Source organism: Heliconius melpomene, chromosome 7, assembly GCF_056956725.1.
Source record: "Heliconius melpomene rosina isolate 202511_hmr_F chromosome 7, ASM5695672v1, whole genome shotgun sequence".
Classification (NCBI taxonomy): Eukaryota; Metazoa; Arthropoda; class Insecta; order Lepidoptera; family Nymphalidae; genus Heliconius; species Heliconius melpomene.
Window position 1 is genome coordinate 12,714,404 of NC_140395.1, and position 17,262 is coordinate 12,731,665.

The 17,262-nt window shown below is 31.9% G+C and overlaps 1 protein-coding gene across 2 annotated transcripts in view; it reads left to right on the forward strand.

Annotated features, from left to right (window-relative positions):
* LOC146537899 (F-box only protein 32) overlaps nt 1-17,262 on the forward strand; it is a 25,248-nt gene continuing 7,986 nt past the window's right edge. Inside the window, exons 1-3 of one of the 2 annotated variants that reach the window (XM_085188752.1) lie at nt 15-227; nt 384-434; nt 17,130-17,226. In XM_085188752.1, coding sequence (XP_085044878.1) covers nt 127-227; nt 384-434; nt 17,130-17,226 — 249 coding nt within the window. In that variant the 5' untranslated portion in view covers nt 15-126. Of the gene's footprint in view, nt 228-383; nt 435-17,129; nt 17,227-17,262 lie in introns of both variants that reach the window. The other variant, XM_085188753.1, reaches the window with a different exon arrangement.

The following is a 17,262-nucleotide window of genomic DNA, read 5'->3' on the forward strand; positions in this document are numbered from 1 at the left end:
GCGAGCATGCGCGCAGCCATCTTTATCTAAACAAAACCTCTCTTTCTCGCATACACTAAAAGCAATCATCAATTCTCGCCTCGCGTTGTATACGACAGGTCGGTTTTTGTGTTATTGTGGAAAATAATGCCTTTTATCTCAAAAGACTGGCGATCACCTGGTGAAGAGTGGGTCAAAACACAGGAAGGATGGGAAAAGAAGAAAGTTCTAGAATGCACCGCCCAGAGGTGAGTGCTAAGTGTGAATTAGTTACAGCAATCCTTTGTTCATTTCACCGTTCGACGCAACTAAGCACGAACTATTTATTTCCTTAACAAATATTTTAGACTAACGCTTTTATTTTAATGATTGAATGCTAGTTTGTTTGTTATTTTGTATTACAGATACGCCGCTATATCTAACTTTAATAACTCGGACGATAACCAGCAAAAATGGTGAGTTCCTATTAGTATTTCTATTTACATGGCGATCAGCTGTGCTTTGTTGTGAATGTATTGATTTGTGTGTATTAATGACGTTGGAACGTAGTGTTGCGGTGTAACTTGAATATTGAAGAAATGTTTCTTTAATTCTTCGAGTAATCTATTTTTAATGGCTATGACTAATTTAGTATTAAACATTTTTGAAAACCCCCCCGTTTTAAACATTAAGTATACTATAAGTCTGTAGTCCCAGGATGACTGACTGAAAGTAATCTATTTATAGTTCTTTCCATAATATTATAATATTAATAAATGGGAATTTTGTTCAGGAAATAGGTAGGTAGGTAACTAAATAAAAAATCCATTCACTTGTCATTACTTATACTTGACATAATATCGTTTGACAACATCGAGTATGAATATTAAATTGAATGCCAAGAGCATAAAAAACATTTACCTAATATAATAAGAACTAATAAAAATAATACTATTAATAATATGTACCTATTAATTATTATATGATTAAGATTTACTTTATATAAACATCACTAGAGAGATTACCCAAATGTTTGTACATACAAATTTGTTTCGGGAATGTAGGTCAGGAAGAACGATCGCAACAACTCGGGTCAAGACTTCGTGAAATGCGGATAGGAAAATAATCCACTTTGAATGAACTCAAAGGAATTCATTTATATATAATAAATTAAAATGTTCATAACGCTTAAGACGTTTTGGTATATTTTTTTTCTTATTTCTCTTCTTTTGCTTTTGTGGTATTGTTGGTGTAAATACACCTTAAATAGTCAAAAACGAAAAAAGATTAAATAGACGTCAAAACGAAAATGATAACAAATTAGGATATTTATTAAATATACCAAAAATATTTCTTAGTTATTTCATATAACAGTGTACTGTGTAGGCAGAGGGACCCTGATGTTAACACTACTTCCCCAATTTTCGCCTAATTTTCAAAACGTTGAATCATGGTTGGCGGACTTATTACCAGAACATGCCAGAACATTGCCTTGTTACCAGAACAATTGAATATCGAATCCACAACTATCGCATTCAATCACATACGACGAACTCTATATCATAACACATTTAAAAATTACATCATTTAATTGCTGTATTGTATAAAAAAAAATATACTCATAAATTGCATTAAGTAAATGACGCACTGTTGATTTCTTATATAAATTAGTTGGAAGTTTCGTCGTTATATAAAATTATAGCCTACCTTTGAAAGGCAGCACTGTAATGACTAAAACGTTTGATAAGATTTAAACTGATAACGTCGAATTAAACTTCAATGTCCTTTAAGGTAATTAATTAATTGAGCTGACTCGGGAAAGGAAAATCAGAAAATACTAATTAATTAAGGTTCTTGTTATTTAATATAGATGACAGATGTGTACTTTTATTTACGAATAATTTTCACCTGCGGCTTCACCCGCGTGATGAAATATGAGAATGAGAAAAGATTTTTTCCAATTTCAATCAGTGATTTCCTGAGATAAGCATGTTCGCGGAACTCTAAAAGTTCTATTATTATTTATATAGATGTATCTAATATTTATCTCTAACAGAAATATACTTTTTTATTAACATAATATATAGTTTTCTCACAGTTTTTATTTACAGGCTTATTTTTATATTTAATATAAAAACTTTGAAAATAATTACCAGTTATCAAAACGTTTATATCTCTTTAAAAAAATCTTAAATATTTTTAATTTTAGCTCGATACGAAGTAATAAATATTATTTTAAGTGCCCGACGTCCGAAAAAGGAAAGGTTGATTCCCTCGGCTTCCTCTCAACGATTTTAAATGAGATATACGATTTATTTTTGAACGTTGATAGATATATCCCTTACTTTTGAAACATAGTTTTGGAGACAGATTTTAAACGCATTAAGCGTCTAATCTCGTCTCGTTTATAGTCCTGCATACCAAGCTATTTACGAAAAATTTTTTATAGAAAAATACCTTTTTTACATAGCAGAGTACTCCATGTTGATTACTCGGCGAATTTCATATAAATGCAATATTGACGCAAAAACTTATCTTTTAATTGCATGGTATTAGAAGCTTGATTTTGTCTGTACTTCAAAGGACCGTAGACCTAAATAAAATATGTATATTAATTTCAGCTTTTGGCCTCTACGCAATTTCGACAATGATCTTGACAGACGAACAACAAAACTGATCATATCATATTAGACTTCCATTTTTACCTTTTGAGGTAGGGAACCCTAAAAAAGATATAAAAATATGTTATCAAATTAATTATAGTATGTGAGGAGAGATTAATGTTAAAAGGTAAAGGCAGCAACAATATTGTTTGAATTTTATATGCGAGTACATCGCTTGTGATTCTACGTGGGCGGAAAACCGTAAACGAGGTCACTATTTACTTTCTATCTTAACCACAAAAGACAATGATATATATTATTATTTTTACTATACATATTTTACTCACTTTTATTAACTCTCCGTTCTCTACTATCAGATTAGTAGATAATATGTATCCCGCACTGTTCCGTAGTTCCTTACCATACATACCTCGGAAAAACTTTTGTTTGGCTCATGCTAGTTAACACGAGACCACGATTAGAAAGTAACTAACTATACATTTTATATTACATTAAATTATACCTTTTTATTATTTTACATATTTATTTATTAATTTGTTCTAATATTATAAAGCTGAAGAGTTTGTTTGGTTGCTCTAACTGCTCTATTCTCAGGAACTACTACAAATTGACAAACTTCTTTTCAGATTGTCCATTTATAATGGAAAGGCTTTAGGGCTAATACGTTAATAATTTCGATGTTATCCACTGCCGTCAGAGGTGTCTCGTGTACTTAGTCTCTGTCGTTTGTCATAGGTACACAGTTTAATTTTATTTTTTATTTGGCGATACGGGCGAAGCCGCTTGTAGAATATAATCAGTTAAAAAGCAGCAGGTTTATGTCATATACAGGTCTTTTTTTTTGACCATGCAGACAAAGCCGCATGAAGAGGCTAGGCAGTCAGTGAAGGTGCAGTTTTACATTAACCATAGCAAATAACCGACGACAGTATTCAATTACTTCGATAGGAGATCATAGATGTAGGTATCATATTAAAACCCAACTCGGGAAGTTAGAAAGCGAAAATAAGATGTAATTTGTCTGTCGGTTACGCCAATGATATACTCGTACTTAGAAATTTAATCAGCTCTGTTAGATATTTTCACTTTTCAATATAAATAGGTACCAACTTATACCTGGTTTATTGATTTCCAATATCATTGTTAAATTTATTTGCTATTAGTATGTTTTTTTTTCTTTTACGTGTATATTTGGAGAAAATGTATTTCGAAACATAAGGAGTGTGTTAACACTAGGTTCACAGGTTCCCTCTACCTATGTGCGGGATACAGCGTGAAGCTAAAACAATAACCTCTCTATTATGTGTCCTTATACGTATATGTATATAAATAAACTTGATGTATCAATACAGTACATCTCATGAATAGATAAATACACTGGAAATAATCTTTCAGCTATTAATAGTTAATGTTATATCAATTATAAACTATGTTATACTATTCTATTCTTGTACCTCTACGCTAACACTAGCACGACGAATGGTATTCAATTTGTTAACAGTTCAACAGACCGAGTTTATCATGAATATTCAATACAAATTTACATATGTATCTACAGAATTTGAATACACTACCTACCCTACCTGTATTTACTATTTAGGTAGGCGGCGATGATTTGGCCGTACCTACCTACTAAATCACGGAGACTTTTATTTTGGTCTTTTTTCACAAAAAAACAAACATATAATTTACGATTTCTTTATTAGTAAGAAGGATTTTAAGTGATACCAAGACCGATACCAAATTTGGCTTCAAATAATGTAAACTGAACGTATATTTTCTGTTGTAATAAAATGAACACGCCCTTTGAAAAGGTTAATTCAATTTGGTTGAGTGCAGCTTTGTTTATCTACATAGTATAGATACTGTACTATCTATATTTCTATACTCATAGATATAATAAAGTGGAAAAGTTTGTAAGTTTGTACGCTCTAATCTCGGCAGCTACCGGCTTAAATTGGAAAAAATCTTTTGTTCGTGGATCAATGAAGGCTTTGGATAAGCTATCTACAGTTGGAGTTAAGTCAGGCACATAGAATTATTTCACTCGTATACAACTAATAGTAATTTCCATAGTTTACAAACAACGTTTCGATTTTGAAGCCAGTCGTGGCGCAGTGTCGTGACTGTAACTGCGGAAGGTTGTGAGTTCGATTCCCACTCGAGGAAATTAAATATTTATTTAAAAATAATGAATATTTATTTAAAATTTTCATTTCGCTCTGGTGTCGTTGAATTCCGAAAAACGCGGCGTTGAATTCCGTCACTTAACGTGCAGTGTCTCCAGAATTCGACAGAAAATGAGCAACAGAATTATCTTAATGGGAACGGAGTGTCTTGTCACCAGGTTCCCAAGTTTCCTCTGCCTACCCTGCAATGTGCGTGAAGGTACAAATAAAAACTTAGAATTATCCACAAATGGTGGCACTCATTTAGGTTTGAATTTAAATAGATTTTTTCGGCAATACTACCTTGAATTAAACTTTATACTAAAATCCGTAATGCCCCAGTTTAAATAAATTATAAATTATTTCAGGCGGCTGGAAAACCAAACCAATTCGCAATGAATTAAATGCAAACGTATTTACATAATTATTTACTTAAGGAAAAAAACTATGAATAATAAAATTAAGGCGTAACAAAGAATTAATACTTTAGTATAAAAACGCATTACCGTGTAGTTTTAAACTTTTGTATTGAATGGTATTTGTTTGTGTGTGTGTTTTGCGCGAAGACGAAGAGCAGCATTAAGTTCCGCCACCCAACACGCGATGTTTAATACATTGAACGGAGGTGAGTTGGTAGTGTCTTGAAACTACATTCCCTATTTATGCTGTTTTTAATCTGTACACCCATTTTTGCGAAATTTTTCGTATTACTTTCCTATGATTTCCTGTAAACATAAAATGTAATATTAAAATCTAAATTCCTTATAAGTGACGTAACGTAAGTAACGTATATTTAAAAAATCTAATTCTAAACATATTCTTCAATAATCAATTGTATAATGTCTCCTTTATTAGATTTATCTAAATTGCTTGACAAACTTCTAGATATACCAATTTCTCTCACAAAAGATTGGCTCCAAGGTTAATTTCAAGGACGGTCCTTGAAGATGAATACTAGAAATCACGTTACATTCCGCTATCTCCGCACATTGTGCCATCCATTGTGTAAGCGTTCTACTTAACTATGTAAATATAGGTCATGGTTGAAGATACGCAGGGTACGGGAAACCGCGGACCAGTCTATAATTACGAAATATCGATTTTTTATTTATTTATGAGGCCAGTCGTGGCGCAGGAGACGACTGGTTGTGGGTTCGATCGCCAGAAATGTTTATTTAAATTTATATTTCCATTCATTCGCTTTGGTGTCGCAGCGTTGAGTTCCGTCAGCTGGAAGCGTCTGGAATTCGGCGGAAAGTGGGGAACGGAGTGTTTTAACACTTTCCCTCTGTCTATTCTGATGTGTGCGGGATACAACGCGTAGCTGAATTTTCCTTATAGCCTCTTTTGTTCTCTGATAATGAAATTTGCCGTAGACACAATAGGTGTTTATTTTAAATGTTGGTACGAGATGGAAGCATTGATTGAGTGTTTTAAAGGTTGTAAATGTATTACGTTATAGGAATAGAAATATTTATAATAATATAGAATTTAGGGAATCTCTTACTTCCCTGCTCTCCCCAAGGAACTTCATATGTTAAATTTCAGCGTTCTACGCCGCGTAGCTTCGATATGCCCTGTCTGTTAGCCAGTCAATAGAAGATATAAGTACAAACGATATGTACCTGCTAAACTCTAAAAGGCAATTAAAAGCTAAATCCAATTTTAGTATCTAGTAATTTTAGTATTATTTTTTTTTTACAATCCTAGGCAAACGGTTTTCCATTCAGTCTATTAATCCTTTTCAGTCTGAAACAATATTTAAACTCGGTCTGACCTTTACTATTTATAGAAGTCCGGAGCTCGTCATTGTTTTACAAATTTCACTTTATTCACTCGTAGGTATAAAAGAGAAAAATATTTTTACAAGTTAATGAAAAATACTTCTCTAGGTCACGGCTCACGAAGCATTTGAAATTCGTGACTTAAATACTATGAACAAGGTAACATTTCGTTGTTTTTTTTTTTTGGTTCTCTGAAATTGAAATGTCTTTTATGAAAAAATTATATTATTTTATGAAATCTCGATTTCATAGTTTGCTATTATTTAATGATATTGTCGCTAAGCTTCATATTAATTTCGTTAGAAAAGATATGTCGTATTTGAGAAACCGAAACAGCTTGTTAGTCTGTGTAACATTAGATAAATAGATGTATACCGCAATGTGACCGCAAACCCGACAAAGGATACGCCTTTGTTAAAACTATGCGTATTATATTCTTTAGGCTTTCTATACGAGACTGTCGTAGTGCAGGGGCACAAGGGTGTGACTGTAATGTGACGGATGCTATCATTTATTTTAATATTAAAAAATATTAATTCTGGCATCAAGACAAAAAGCTGGCGTTAAGTGCCGTCACTCAACACACATCGCTTCGAAAAATCCCACGGAAAGTGGACAACGGAGTGTCTTAACACTAAGTTCCCTCTACCTACCTTCAAGATAATTAATATATTCTTTAATAGTTCCTGAATGTCACTTTATATTTAAATCAAAGTTTCACCTTAAAACTAAAGATGTCAGTATATTTTAACCTTTCCTGAGTTTAATATCTAAATAATTACAAGCGCGCGTTTATTTCACCTACTTTTTTAGTCCTGTATTTTTCAGCATGAAAGGCAGACTTTGTACACCATTAGGCCTTGCCTCAAACTATAGGCTATGTAAACATAACGAGACAAGTGTGATCTCACCCTGCGGCAACTTTAATAGGTATTTTATAAAACTTTAGGGCGACTAAGAAAGGGTGCATACAAAAGACCGAGGGTTGATGTCATAAGAGATAGCTATATATCATATATATCATATATATCATACTCGTATGTAAATATCAATTAATGTAAGTTTTTTTTGTAATTAGAAACCGTTCGTTATTCATGGGGACACTGGGTGACAGGAGTGATGATCAGATCTATAACAAGGAGGATTCTTCAGAGTAATATTCTTCAGATTCTGTTAATCGAACCCACGACCATTGCACATACTTTCTTTTTTACTGTATTTTTAATCTAAGCGTAATCTTAGAAAGTCTATAATAACAATTAGCACGTTAGAAAAGCATCAAAACCATTATATATTTTTAAACGACATAACTAAAATTAACTTTCACTACATATACCTAATAAAGATTTCTCATATTATGACATTCTTTAGTATACGTTTTATAGTACTTTTTATAAGTCGTTAGGTCTTAATAAAAGTAAAATTTACTTAAAAGAATTGCATTTTCATTGTATTGTGATATAATCGTTTTTTCACTCTTAAACTTGGTCGTATCTAGATATTTTATAGGAGAAACCTGGACAGGTTCAGATTAAAAAAAAATATGTTCGTGTAAAGGTTCTTTTTATTTTTCAAGATTATTTTATTTTTTAATAAAATTTCTGGAGTCATTTTAGCTATTAGGTACTTGTAAAATTTGAACCCATAACGATCTTATATAACAAATACGTGAACCTTATTTACTTTTTTGTTTTAATACCTTCATATATTTTAGTTAAATGAAAGGCGAGGTTGGCATATGATATAAAAAGTAAATTTTAAGCGGCTCATCGGTTTACATGAACCATTCACCGTCTCGAGACAAAGAATCCTTACTTGCCTACTAAGCGGATTTTCAATTTGCCTTACCTTCTTGTGTTCATCATTAAATTTCCTACATCATTTCCTTTTGCAGATGAAGAATCATTTTATTTAATGAAATGATGAATGAATAAAAAATATATTTCTCTTAAGTAAAAGAAGATGTTCAATGTACTTATAGAGTATTTTTTTTTATATTTCAAAATTCAAACCATATAGCTATATCTACAGCCCCATGATTTCCTGTCAAAAAACTACATTTACTTAAAAAATATATAGCCGTTTATATACCAAAAAATGCCTATCTCGACTCTATAAAGGGAATCAAAATTAATGGGTTCTTCCGGTTTACCTAGAATTATGACAGCTAACATCTACAGGTAGTTCAGAAAAAATCTGAAATCTATACATTTAAAGACTATATAGATATATAGATAGCCTTAAAAGGGGAACAAAATTTGGTATTAAAGCCGCTAATTTACGTTACAGATGAAAGAGCTCTGGCTAAGCTAATTTCAGAAAAAGCTCGCAACCTTGCAATTTTTGTATGGAACCCACGGTGGACGATCCTGAGTCGCGTTTTTTTATTAATTGTTTATGTAATAGTATATTGCTAAAAACTTCTACAATAAGATTCGTTTCATGCAATTTTTTATATAGAAAAAAAAAATTAAAAATGTGTTCATTTCTTTTTACAACTTATCTATTATATTTCTTTTATATTCATATCAACAATGACTTATCTTCGTATTCAGTATGTATAATTTACAACAATGAGCAAATGAACTTAAAAGTACAGAAATATATATTATACCCGTATAGAATTACGTTTATATACAGTACTGTGAAACAAAGAATTTCTGTAAAATAATACACTTCTTATTCGAAAGATTTTGGCTTACAATAAATCTGTCGTATGAATTATAACATGAATACTTAGTACTATATGAAAATAATGACCTACTTGTTTTTCTTCTTCTTCATTAAAACAATCGAAATTTTAGCCTTTGTTAAATATATGTATTGTAAGGAATGTCTTCTTTAGTTTCAAATTTAAGATGTAAGTATTTATTGAAAAAACTATTGTAGGAAAATTTAAATTAAAACCAGTAACAGTAGAAACTTTTTACCTAAAAATGTATAAAAGAAGATGTTTATGTAATAAATTTTAAAAAATATGGTTCTTAGTGAAAAATAACAATAATACATTATCACTATCAAAAGGTATATTAAATGGCTTAATATAATAAAAGCTTAGATAAAAAATAAAAAATAATCGATATCATAATTCTGTCACACACAAATCAAACTCTACGTTGTTATAGAACCACGTTCTTTTGTAATTAGTGTGAAACGTAACTAGCTGGTTTCACAAAAACAAAGTTGAACAATTAAAATTCTTGGCGACCATACTGCGAAACGATAGGTACGTACCTACTCTGCTAGTAGGTACTTATTATTTACCTATAAAAGTAATAAATATTTACACTTTTTTCCGATAACATATTTTTTAAACGAATTATATTGGTTTTCTATCGTTTTCTTTTATTTTTTAGCTTCACGGTGTACCCCGCATATAGAAGTAGAGTAGGCAGACACACTTAGTGTTAATACACTCTGTTCTCAACTTTCCGCAAAATTTTTAAGACAATAAGTGCCCCTTGCACTTATTGTCTTAAAAATTTTGTGTTGTGAGTGAGATTGAGAGTGAAATCAACGCCCAACCAATTTAATGTATTTCATAACATCTGACCTCTGTCTATACTCTTACTTTCATGAAATTTACATCAAATATAGCTCTTTCAATATTGCATAATCAGAAAAATGCTTTCAAATTTATTTCGGCTGCAATTACACTAATGCATACTGTGAATAGTGTGGATTTTGCGAAAAGCTCTGGTATCCATATTTAATTGGAATAGGTTTGGCACAATTTAGTATCGGTTTTATAATATGAGTAGAAGTAATGAAATTGAATGTAGATGCTGGTCTCTTATATAAGGAAATAATGCTTCCGTACCGTGTACGTTGGTTTATAAAAATGGCAAAAAGTATATAGGGCCTCTATAATATTTATTTCATTCTTTAAATCAAAATTTCAACTATCTATCTGTCACGATCATGAGATACAGCCTGGTGACGGACAAACATACAGCGGGGTCTTAGTAATAGAGTCCCCGTTTTCGGACCTCGGACACCTAAATTCATTCTTCAATAATTCACTAGTTCCACCTATCTAATGAATAGGTAGACCTTAGGTCGTGTCATAAGGGACTTCGCAAAACCCATCTGCTCCATAAGTGGCACTTCACAGGTCATACAAAATCGTTCAGTTCTAAAACGGGACAATCTTGTTATGTTTGCATTTTGCAAGGGGTGATGAACCTTTGGCTCGGAGCCAGGGTGAATCAGAAATGTGCATGCATTGATGGTTTGTTCCCATTAACTTTGAATTCGATATGCTACATTATGCAATGTAAGCTGTAAACGGTTTAGTTTTGTGGTTATTTGTGGAACTAGATCGGAATTAGATGTTCGTGGGTTAGTATTGATGTTACATATCTATTTCGAAAATTATTGAATAGAAAATTACTTTGTGTTATATATATATATATATATATTGTTAGAAACTATTGGAAATATTAAATAAAGTGGGAAAGGTAATGAATTAAAACAAGGCTTCAAATAATTATTAAACAACCAAAGGGAATTATCTAGCAGTCTAATAACAATATCTGGTTCTAAAGAATCCATCGGGCAGAGTGACGTTAGCGATCCTTTTCTTTCAGTCGCCGTTGACAGCCCATAAAAGTGCCAGCCAGCAATTAGAGCCGTTCTTATATAACCTCTATGGTCATTATTTCTAATTATTTCTAACAATATATGTATATATATATATATATAACACAAAGTAATTTATATATATATATATATTATATATTTATATATTATTTATATATATATTTATATATATATTTATATATATATATATATATATATAGTTCGCTGTTATTGCGCAAACAGCAAGTTAGAGAGAGGGAACCTAATTTTAAGACACTCCGCCCCGCACTTTCCTCCGGATGTGAATATTTTAAATATTTCATTTCTTCGAATGGGGATTGAACCCACAACCTGTCGCGTTTACATTCGAAACGCTCATGCCTCTGCGCCAGGACTGGCCTCCAGTTTTATTTTAAAATATATTAAAATGAAACGAAACGGTAAAACACGTAGATAGAAAACGAGGTAAGGGTTGAATTTCACGGCGTGCATGAAAAGAATGTCACGTTGGAAGAAGCAAAATGAGTATGCTTGAACCGCAGCTCTCACCACGTCCTGTCTACCCTTGCACTTCATGTACGCGAGGGAAATAAGCTGGAATCTCTTTAAAAACCTTTTAATTTACATCTTCTCAATTAAATACTATTTTATGATGATTTTTTTAAGTAATTAAATGTACTCAGGGTTGTCTTTAGGGATGTCCACTTTATTCGATCCAATACATCGCGACCGATACATCAGTTAGAAACATTGATGTTTTCTCAAAATCGAGTACTTTTCCTTTACAAAGTTGTAAGTACTAAAAAAAAACAGCTAATGATTTTTTACTATTACCATTAATTCGATGTTTTATATAAATATTAAATACATCGAGTGTAAATCAAGTGCTTTTCAAATCATCGGACCGTTTCGATGCATGCTTTCGAGTAAACTCAAACAAAAGTTCAAAGGAGTTAATGGAGTAAATACATTTTTTTTTAAATATATTGTGTTATAATAGGCTTTGTATTATATAAAAATAGCACCAAGTTACACAATAACACCCAGTTATTATATCCTTTATAGTTTATCCTACATATCCATGACATTGACAGAGACGGATAGTCGTATTACAATTTTTTTTTTTATTGAAACGACCTTGTCATACAGCTGACAGTTAACACTTGCAATGAGTGCAATTTTTCAATTGTTCATATATTTTATGTGGATTTGGTTTTTTTTTAAAACATTTGATCATAATGAATTTAATATTAATTAAATATTATTAATTACCTTTTATATATATGTACCTACATTATTATAATTTATAAAACACAAATTTCGAGAAATTTCGAATTACAAAACAATAAAAAACGTATATAATTTTTAACTCTGGAAATGTCTTAGTATTTACGAAACATTAAAAGAGATTTTAAAATTAACCATATTGTTTTTTTTTCTTATCTCTTCTATAACTACTTTTTAATTGTTACTGAAATTGACATTGAATTCTGTATGTATGTAAACCCGATTCAGTAACGTAATACTCTGTATATCTTATTCATTTTAGCTTATTAGAATCGTATAAGTTTAAAAAATATAACATTTAATTTATATTTTTTAAACATTTAATATAACATTTCTACTACACCGAACTGTAAATCAATTGAATAACAGTACCTACCTATAACGCTAAATTTTAGTCCCAAAACGTTTATAAGAAATAGAATAGCTATGACTATTTACATAAATAGTAATGAAAAAATTATGTCGGAGAGTAAAAATTAAACGTGAGCTAAAGTGGCGAGCGAAGTGACTTAACACTCCCTCTGCTTACTCTCTTACATACGGGATCCAACGTGAAGCGTGAAAATAAAAATATTCAAAATCGTTAAATATGTAGTAATCACAAAATCAATGAATATATTAAAGTAGAGTACGAAGAAAAAATCTGAATCTCATAATCGAAATAAGATGCGGAAAGACGCGCACTCCGCGCTGCTCTATTTATAATGTTACTTCCTTGTAACAAGATACATCATGCTGCAACATCTTATGTTCGCGATATTAAAATATAGGATTTATTGTAATATAGTACAAACTCGATTAACCGGACTAATTGTTGTCGTTAGTCGTCCGGATAATCGAAAATCCGGATATACCGCATATGTAGTACAAAATTGTTATAAAAAACAATATGTTACATATATCAACGTTTATTAGGAATTTTACGTTTATTAACTTATATTTTGTTTTATCCCTTAATAATTTTTAAATTACTCCGATTTTATTACATAATAAATTTATGTAAATTTATGAACCAGGTCATTGTGGCACAGCGAATTATTTGCATCTTTCTGCTCTGGCAAGACGAAGTCATTAAGTCTGTCATTGAGGCTGTCATGCTACACACATCGCATTCAAGCAGAGAGCGGAGAGTGTCTTGACACCAGGTCCTCTTTGCCTACCATGCTATAAATGGGATACTGATTTACTGCTTAATACTAGATACTTTTGAGTATATTATCGCTGTATCCCGCACACAACAGGGTCGGTCAGCAGAGGGAATCTAGTGTTAACACACTCCGTTCCCCACTTTCCGCCGAATTCTGAAGGCATTGTGTGTTAAGTGGCGGAACTCAACGCCGCGCTTTGCCTCGACATCAGAGCGAAGAAATTAAAATACAAATTTAAATTAAAAATATTTTTTAAATCATATTAACTATATCACGATTCAGATTAACATTGGCTGAGGTTAACAAACATATAACGCCAAATGAAGACAAACAAAGGTTTGCCGCAAACGTAGGTGCCGGCCCGCCTCAGTAGCTCGTGAGTACGAAATGTCAACGACCCTGTTGCATTTTCATAGTTAGGTATAGTGTAGTCACCGTCTTGAAACAAAGGGGACAGAAATACTACTTGAAATAGATATAGGAAGTATAGGAATATAGAGGGGACGGATTGTGCTAAATATACAATGTATGTGATGTGTGTACGTTTCCTCCCCCTTATCTAGTTAATTACTATCGAAATTCTATTTCTTTCTACGGTTGATCTTAGTTTAAAATATGAATATCTCTTAGAACAAGTAAATTCTTCAGTCCATTCCATCTAAATTTATAATGGCTGTAAAAAAATTATAGTATTTTCGTATTCTTTTGAATTTGTCGCTGCAGAGCAGTTGTTACTCATTTAACTTCATTTTCGGGACTTTGTAAGTTGAGTGGCGAAACTACGCTGAAATGAATTCGTTTCCCGGATCGGAAATCAAACCCACCACCGCCGTTGCTTTTACAGTCGGGCACTGTACCGCGGTGCCATAAAGGCCTGAAATAATTTAACAAATGCAGGAAGATATTTCTGTATTCTTGGATTAATTATCCAAAAAAGTAGGCCAGTTTATAATAACAATATTGCACAAATTTTATTTACATCTCATATATTTTTTTAATATGTTATCAATAGATTAACATACGTTATTAGTAGAAGATGGAACTTAAGTGGACTTAAAATACATTTTTTATTGCAACATAAGACCGTTCACCGCGAACCATTAATGTTTCTAAACCATTTCAACATGACCTAACTTCCTGCTTGAGACGTTCAATGGAACATATGAATATTTAATATTAGTGGGACCTACATTCGAGTTATCTGTGTAATATCTATGAAATTATTTATTATCATGAAACTAGTATTGTATGGCTTTCGTTTTATTTAGAACGCTTTTTATTTATATAGGTATTACCTGTTCTTGTTGTTTTTAGACAGAATGCGGCGTCGAGTTGCGCCACTCGACATACAGTCACAAATTTGTTATCACTAGATTTCTTCCTTCGGCTCTATGTTATATGCGTAACATAGCGAAAACAGTTATTTAAAAAAAATAAGTAATGATGGACGTACGGAACGAAACGGACACGACGAGACTAAGTAGTGCCCTCAAAGTTGAGGTTTTAGTGGGTAGTGTAGATGGCCTACATCTGCCTGTCCATGAGTCCCACATAAGCCGCTCGTTCCCACCCGTGAAAGGGTTTCCCCCCGATAAAAAAGGTGCTTTTAGTTTTAAACTTATGTTGGCAATGTAGTTATATTGGTGCTTGTTCATCCATACAATTATTAGTAAAAAAAACCTAAATGAAGCCATTAAAAATTTTATAGAGGGAATTGCATAATTGAATATTAAAAAAGGAAATTATGATTGACTAATTATAATAATAATATACTTGTAACCGATCACGGATGTAAATGTACGTAACAGACTTCCATGCCTGTCTATAATTTTTTTTGTTTATTAGTAGGTACTTATTTTTTTTATTACTTTTATTTTAATGCTCTTGTATAGAATTCCATGTCTTAAAGTCTTAGCAAAAAAACTTGCAAGCTAAAAATTATACTAATGCGCCCGCACTACTTTTTTTGACTGTTGTGATGATTGTGCATTTGATTATCATTTAGTAATTATTTTTAAATGAATTACATTCCTCCGTTCTGTTTCAAACTTGAAAAGAAAATGTTAATGTAAAATCGTAACACTAGTTCTTACGCCTCACGCCGTCCACATATCAGGATAGCCAGAAGAAACTTAGTATTACAACATTCCGTTCTTCACTTTCTGCCCAGTTTTAAAGACATTGTGTGGCGAGTGGCGGAGCTCAACGCCCCGTTTTGTCTTACCGGAGCGGGAAAATCGACAGCCTGAACTTTGGTCACTTTTAATAATAGTCATTGAAAGTTAAAAATGTCCGATGAGATAGCATTTTCACGTAGCCATTATGGTTATGCAACGTACTTTCTAAACGCGGAAATTCGTACTGCGCAACAAAAGGCGGTATTACGTTCAATTAGGTGAAGTTACGAGAAACAGTGATTTGCTCTTTATCTAAAGGCGTACCTAATATGGACAATTTTAAAAATGCAAGTTTAATAATTCTGTAAGCTAAGATCATGCATATTCAATATTATTTTTTATTAGCTTTACAATGTATTCCGCACGTAGCAGGGTAGACAGAGGGAGCTTAGTGTTGCGACACTCCGTTTCCTTCTTTCCGCTGAATTTTGGAGTGAAGAAATGATAATATAAAATATTTCATTTCTGATTACTATAAAAGACATTTTTCATGTATCTTTTAAATTAATTATATTATAAAAAAGACTTTCTTCATTAAATAAGTCACGTAAACATCTAACAAAAATACGGGTCCAATTGGCCACCCCCTGTCTCTTTATGGCTGTTTGTTTAGAAACTTGTCACGTTTGGACGTAAATTGAATCAACCCACGTTACTGCTTATTTGTAGCCTTCCGTACTAAAGAAAACTCCTAAATACTACATTAGGTTTTACGAGTACCTACATTATTAATTTTTTTAAAAGTTATTTAATAAGAAATTTAACCGACTTCTAATACCTATCCTTTACTTATTATACTCTATTTTGGGAGCCATGAGATAAAAGGTAAACAAACAATAAAAAGGTTGGTTTATAGGTCAATTGATGGAATTTATATATTTTATAAAAGTAGAAATTGGTACATGGTTTCTGAAAATAAAAAAAAATCCTTATAAAATAGTTTTTCTTAATAAAGTATCAAGTTATAAATAACGTTATAAAATGTATGTATGCCCGTTTATAATTTGATATCAGTTTCACAATAAAAAAACTACACGAATTCATTAATACGTCTGATTAACACTTCAATGCACTGATTAATTTATCCTCTATTTGAAGGAAATGTTATAATTTTTCAATAATCCTGTTCTAACAACTCGATTGATCCGGTCCTATAAGCTATTATTAAAAAAATAGGTAATAAGCTGTAAGACCGGATAAAAATCTGTTAATACCTACTGAGGCATTCGTGGCGTAGGGGCACAAGTTTACAGGGGTTTACAGTCACTGTAAACGCCATTGGTGACATTTTCATTTTCGCTTTGCTGTCGAGGCATAGCGCGGCGTTGAGTTGCGCAACTAATAATATATTTGTTCTGGATACAGTTTTTATATAAATCAATATTCATTCATTAATTTACAGGATCACAGCATCAGGAGAGGAAGGTGAAAAGCCATCAGATGATGTTGTTGCAAGAATCCCTCCACATTGTCATATAACTATTAAATGTACTAGAGAGGTAAGATTTTTTTAGCATAACGATGTATCCTCGCAA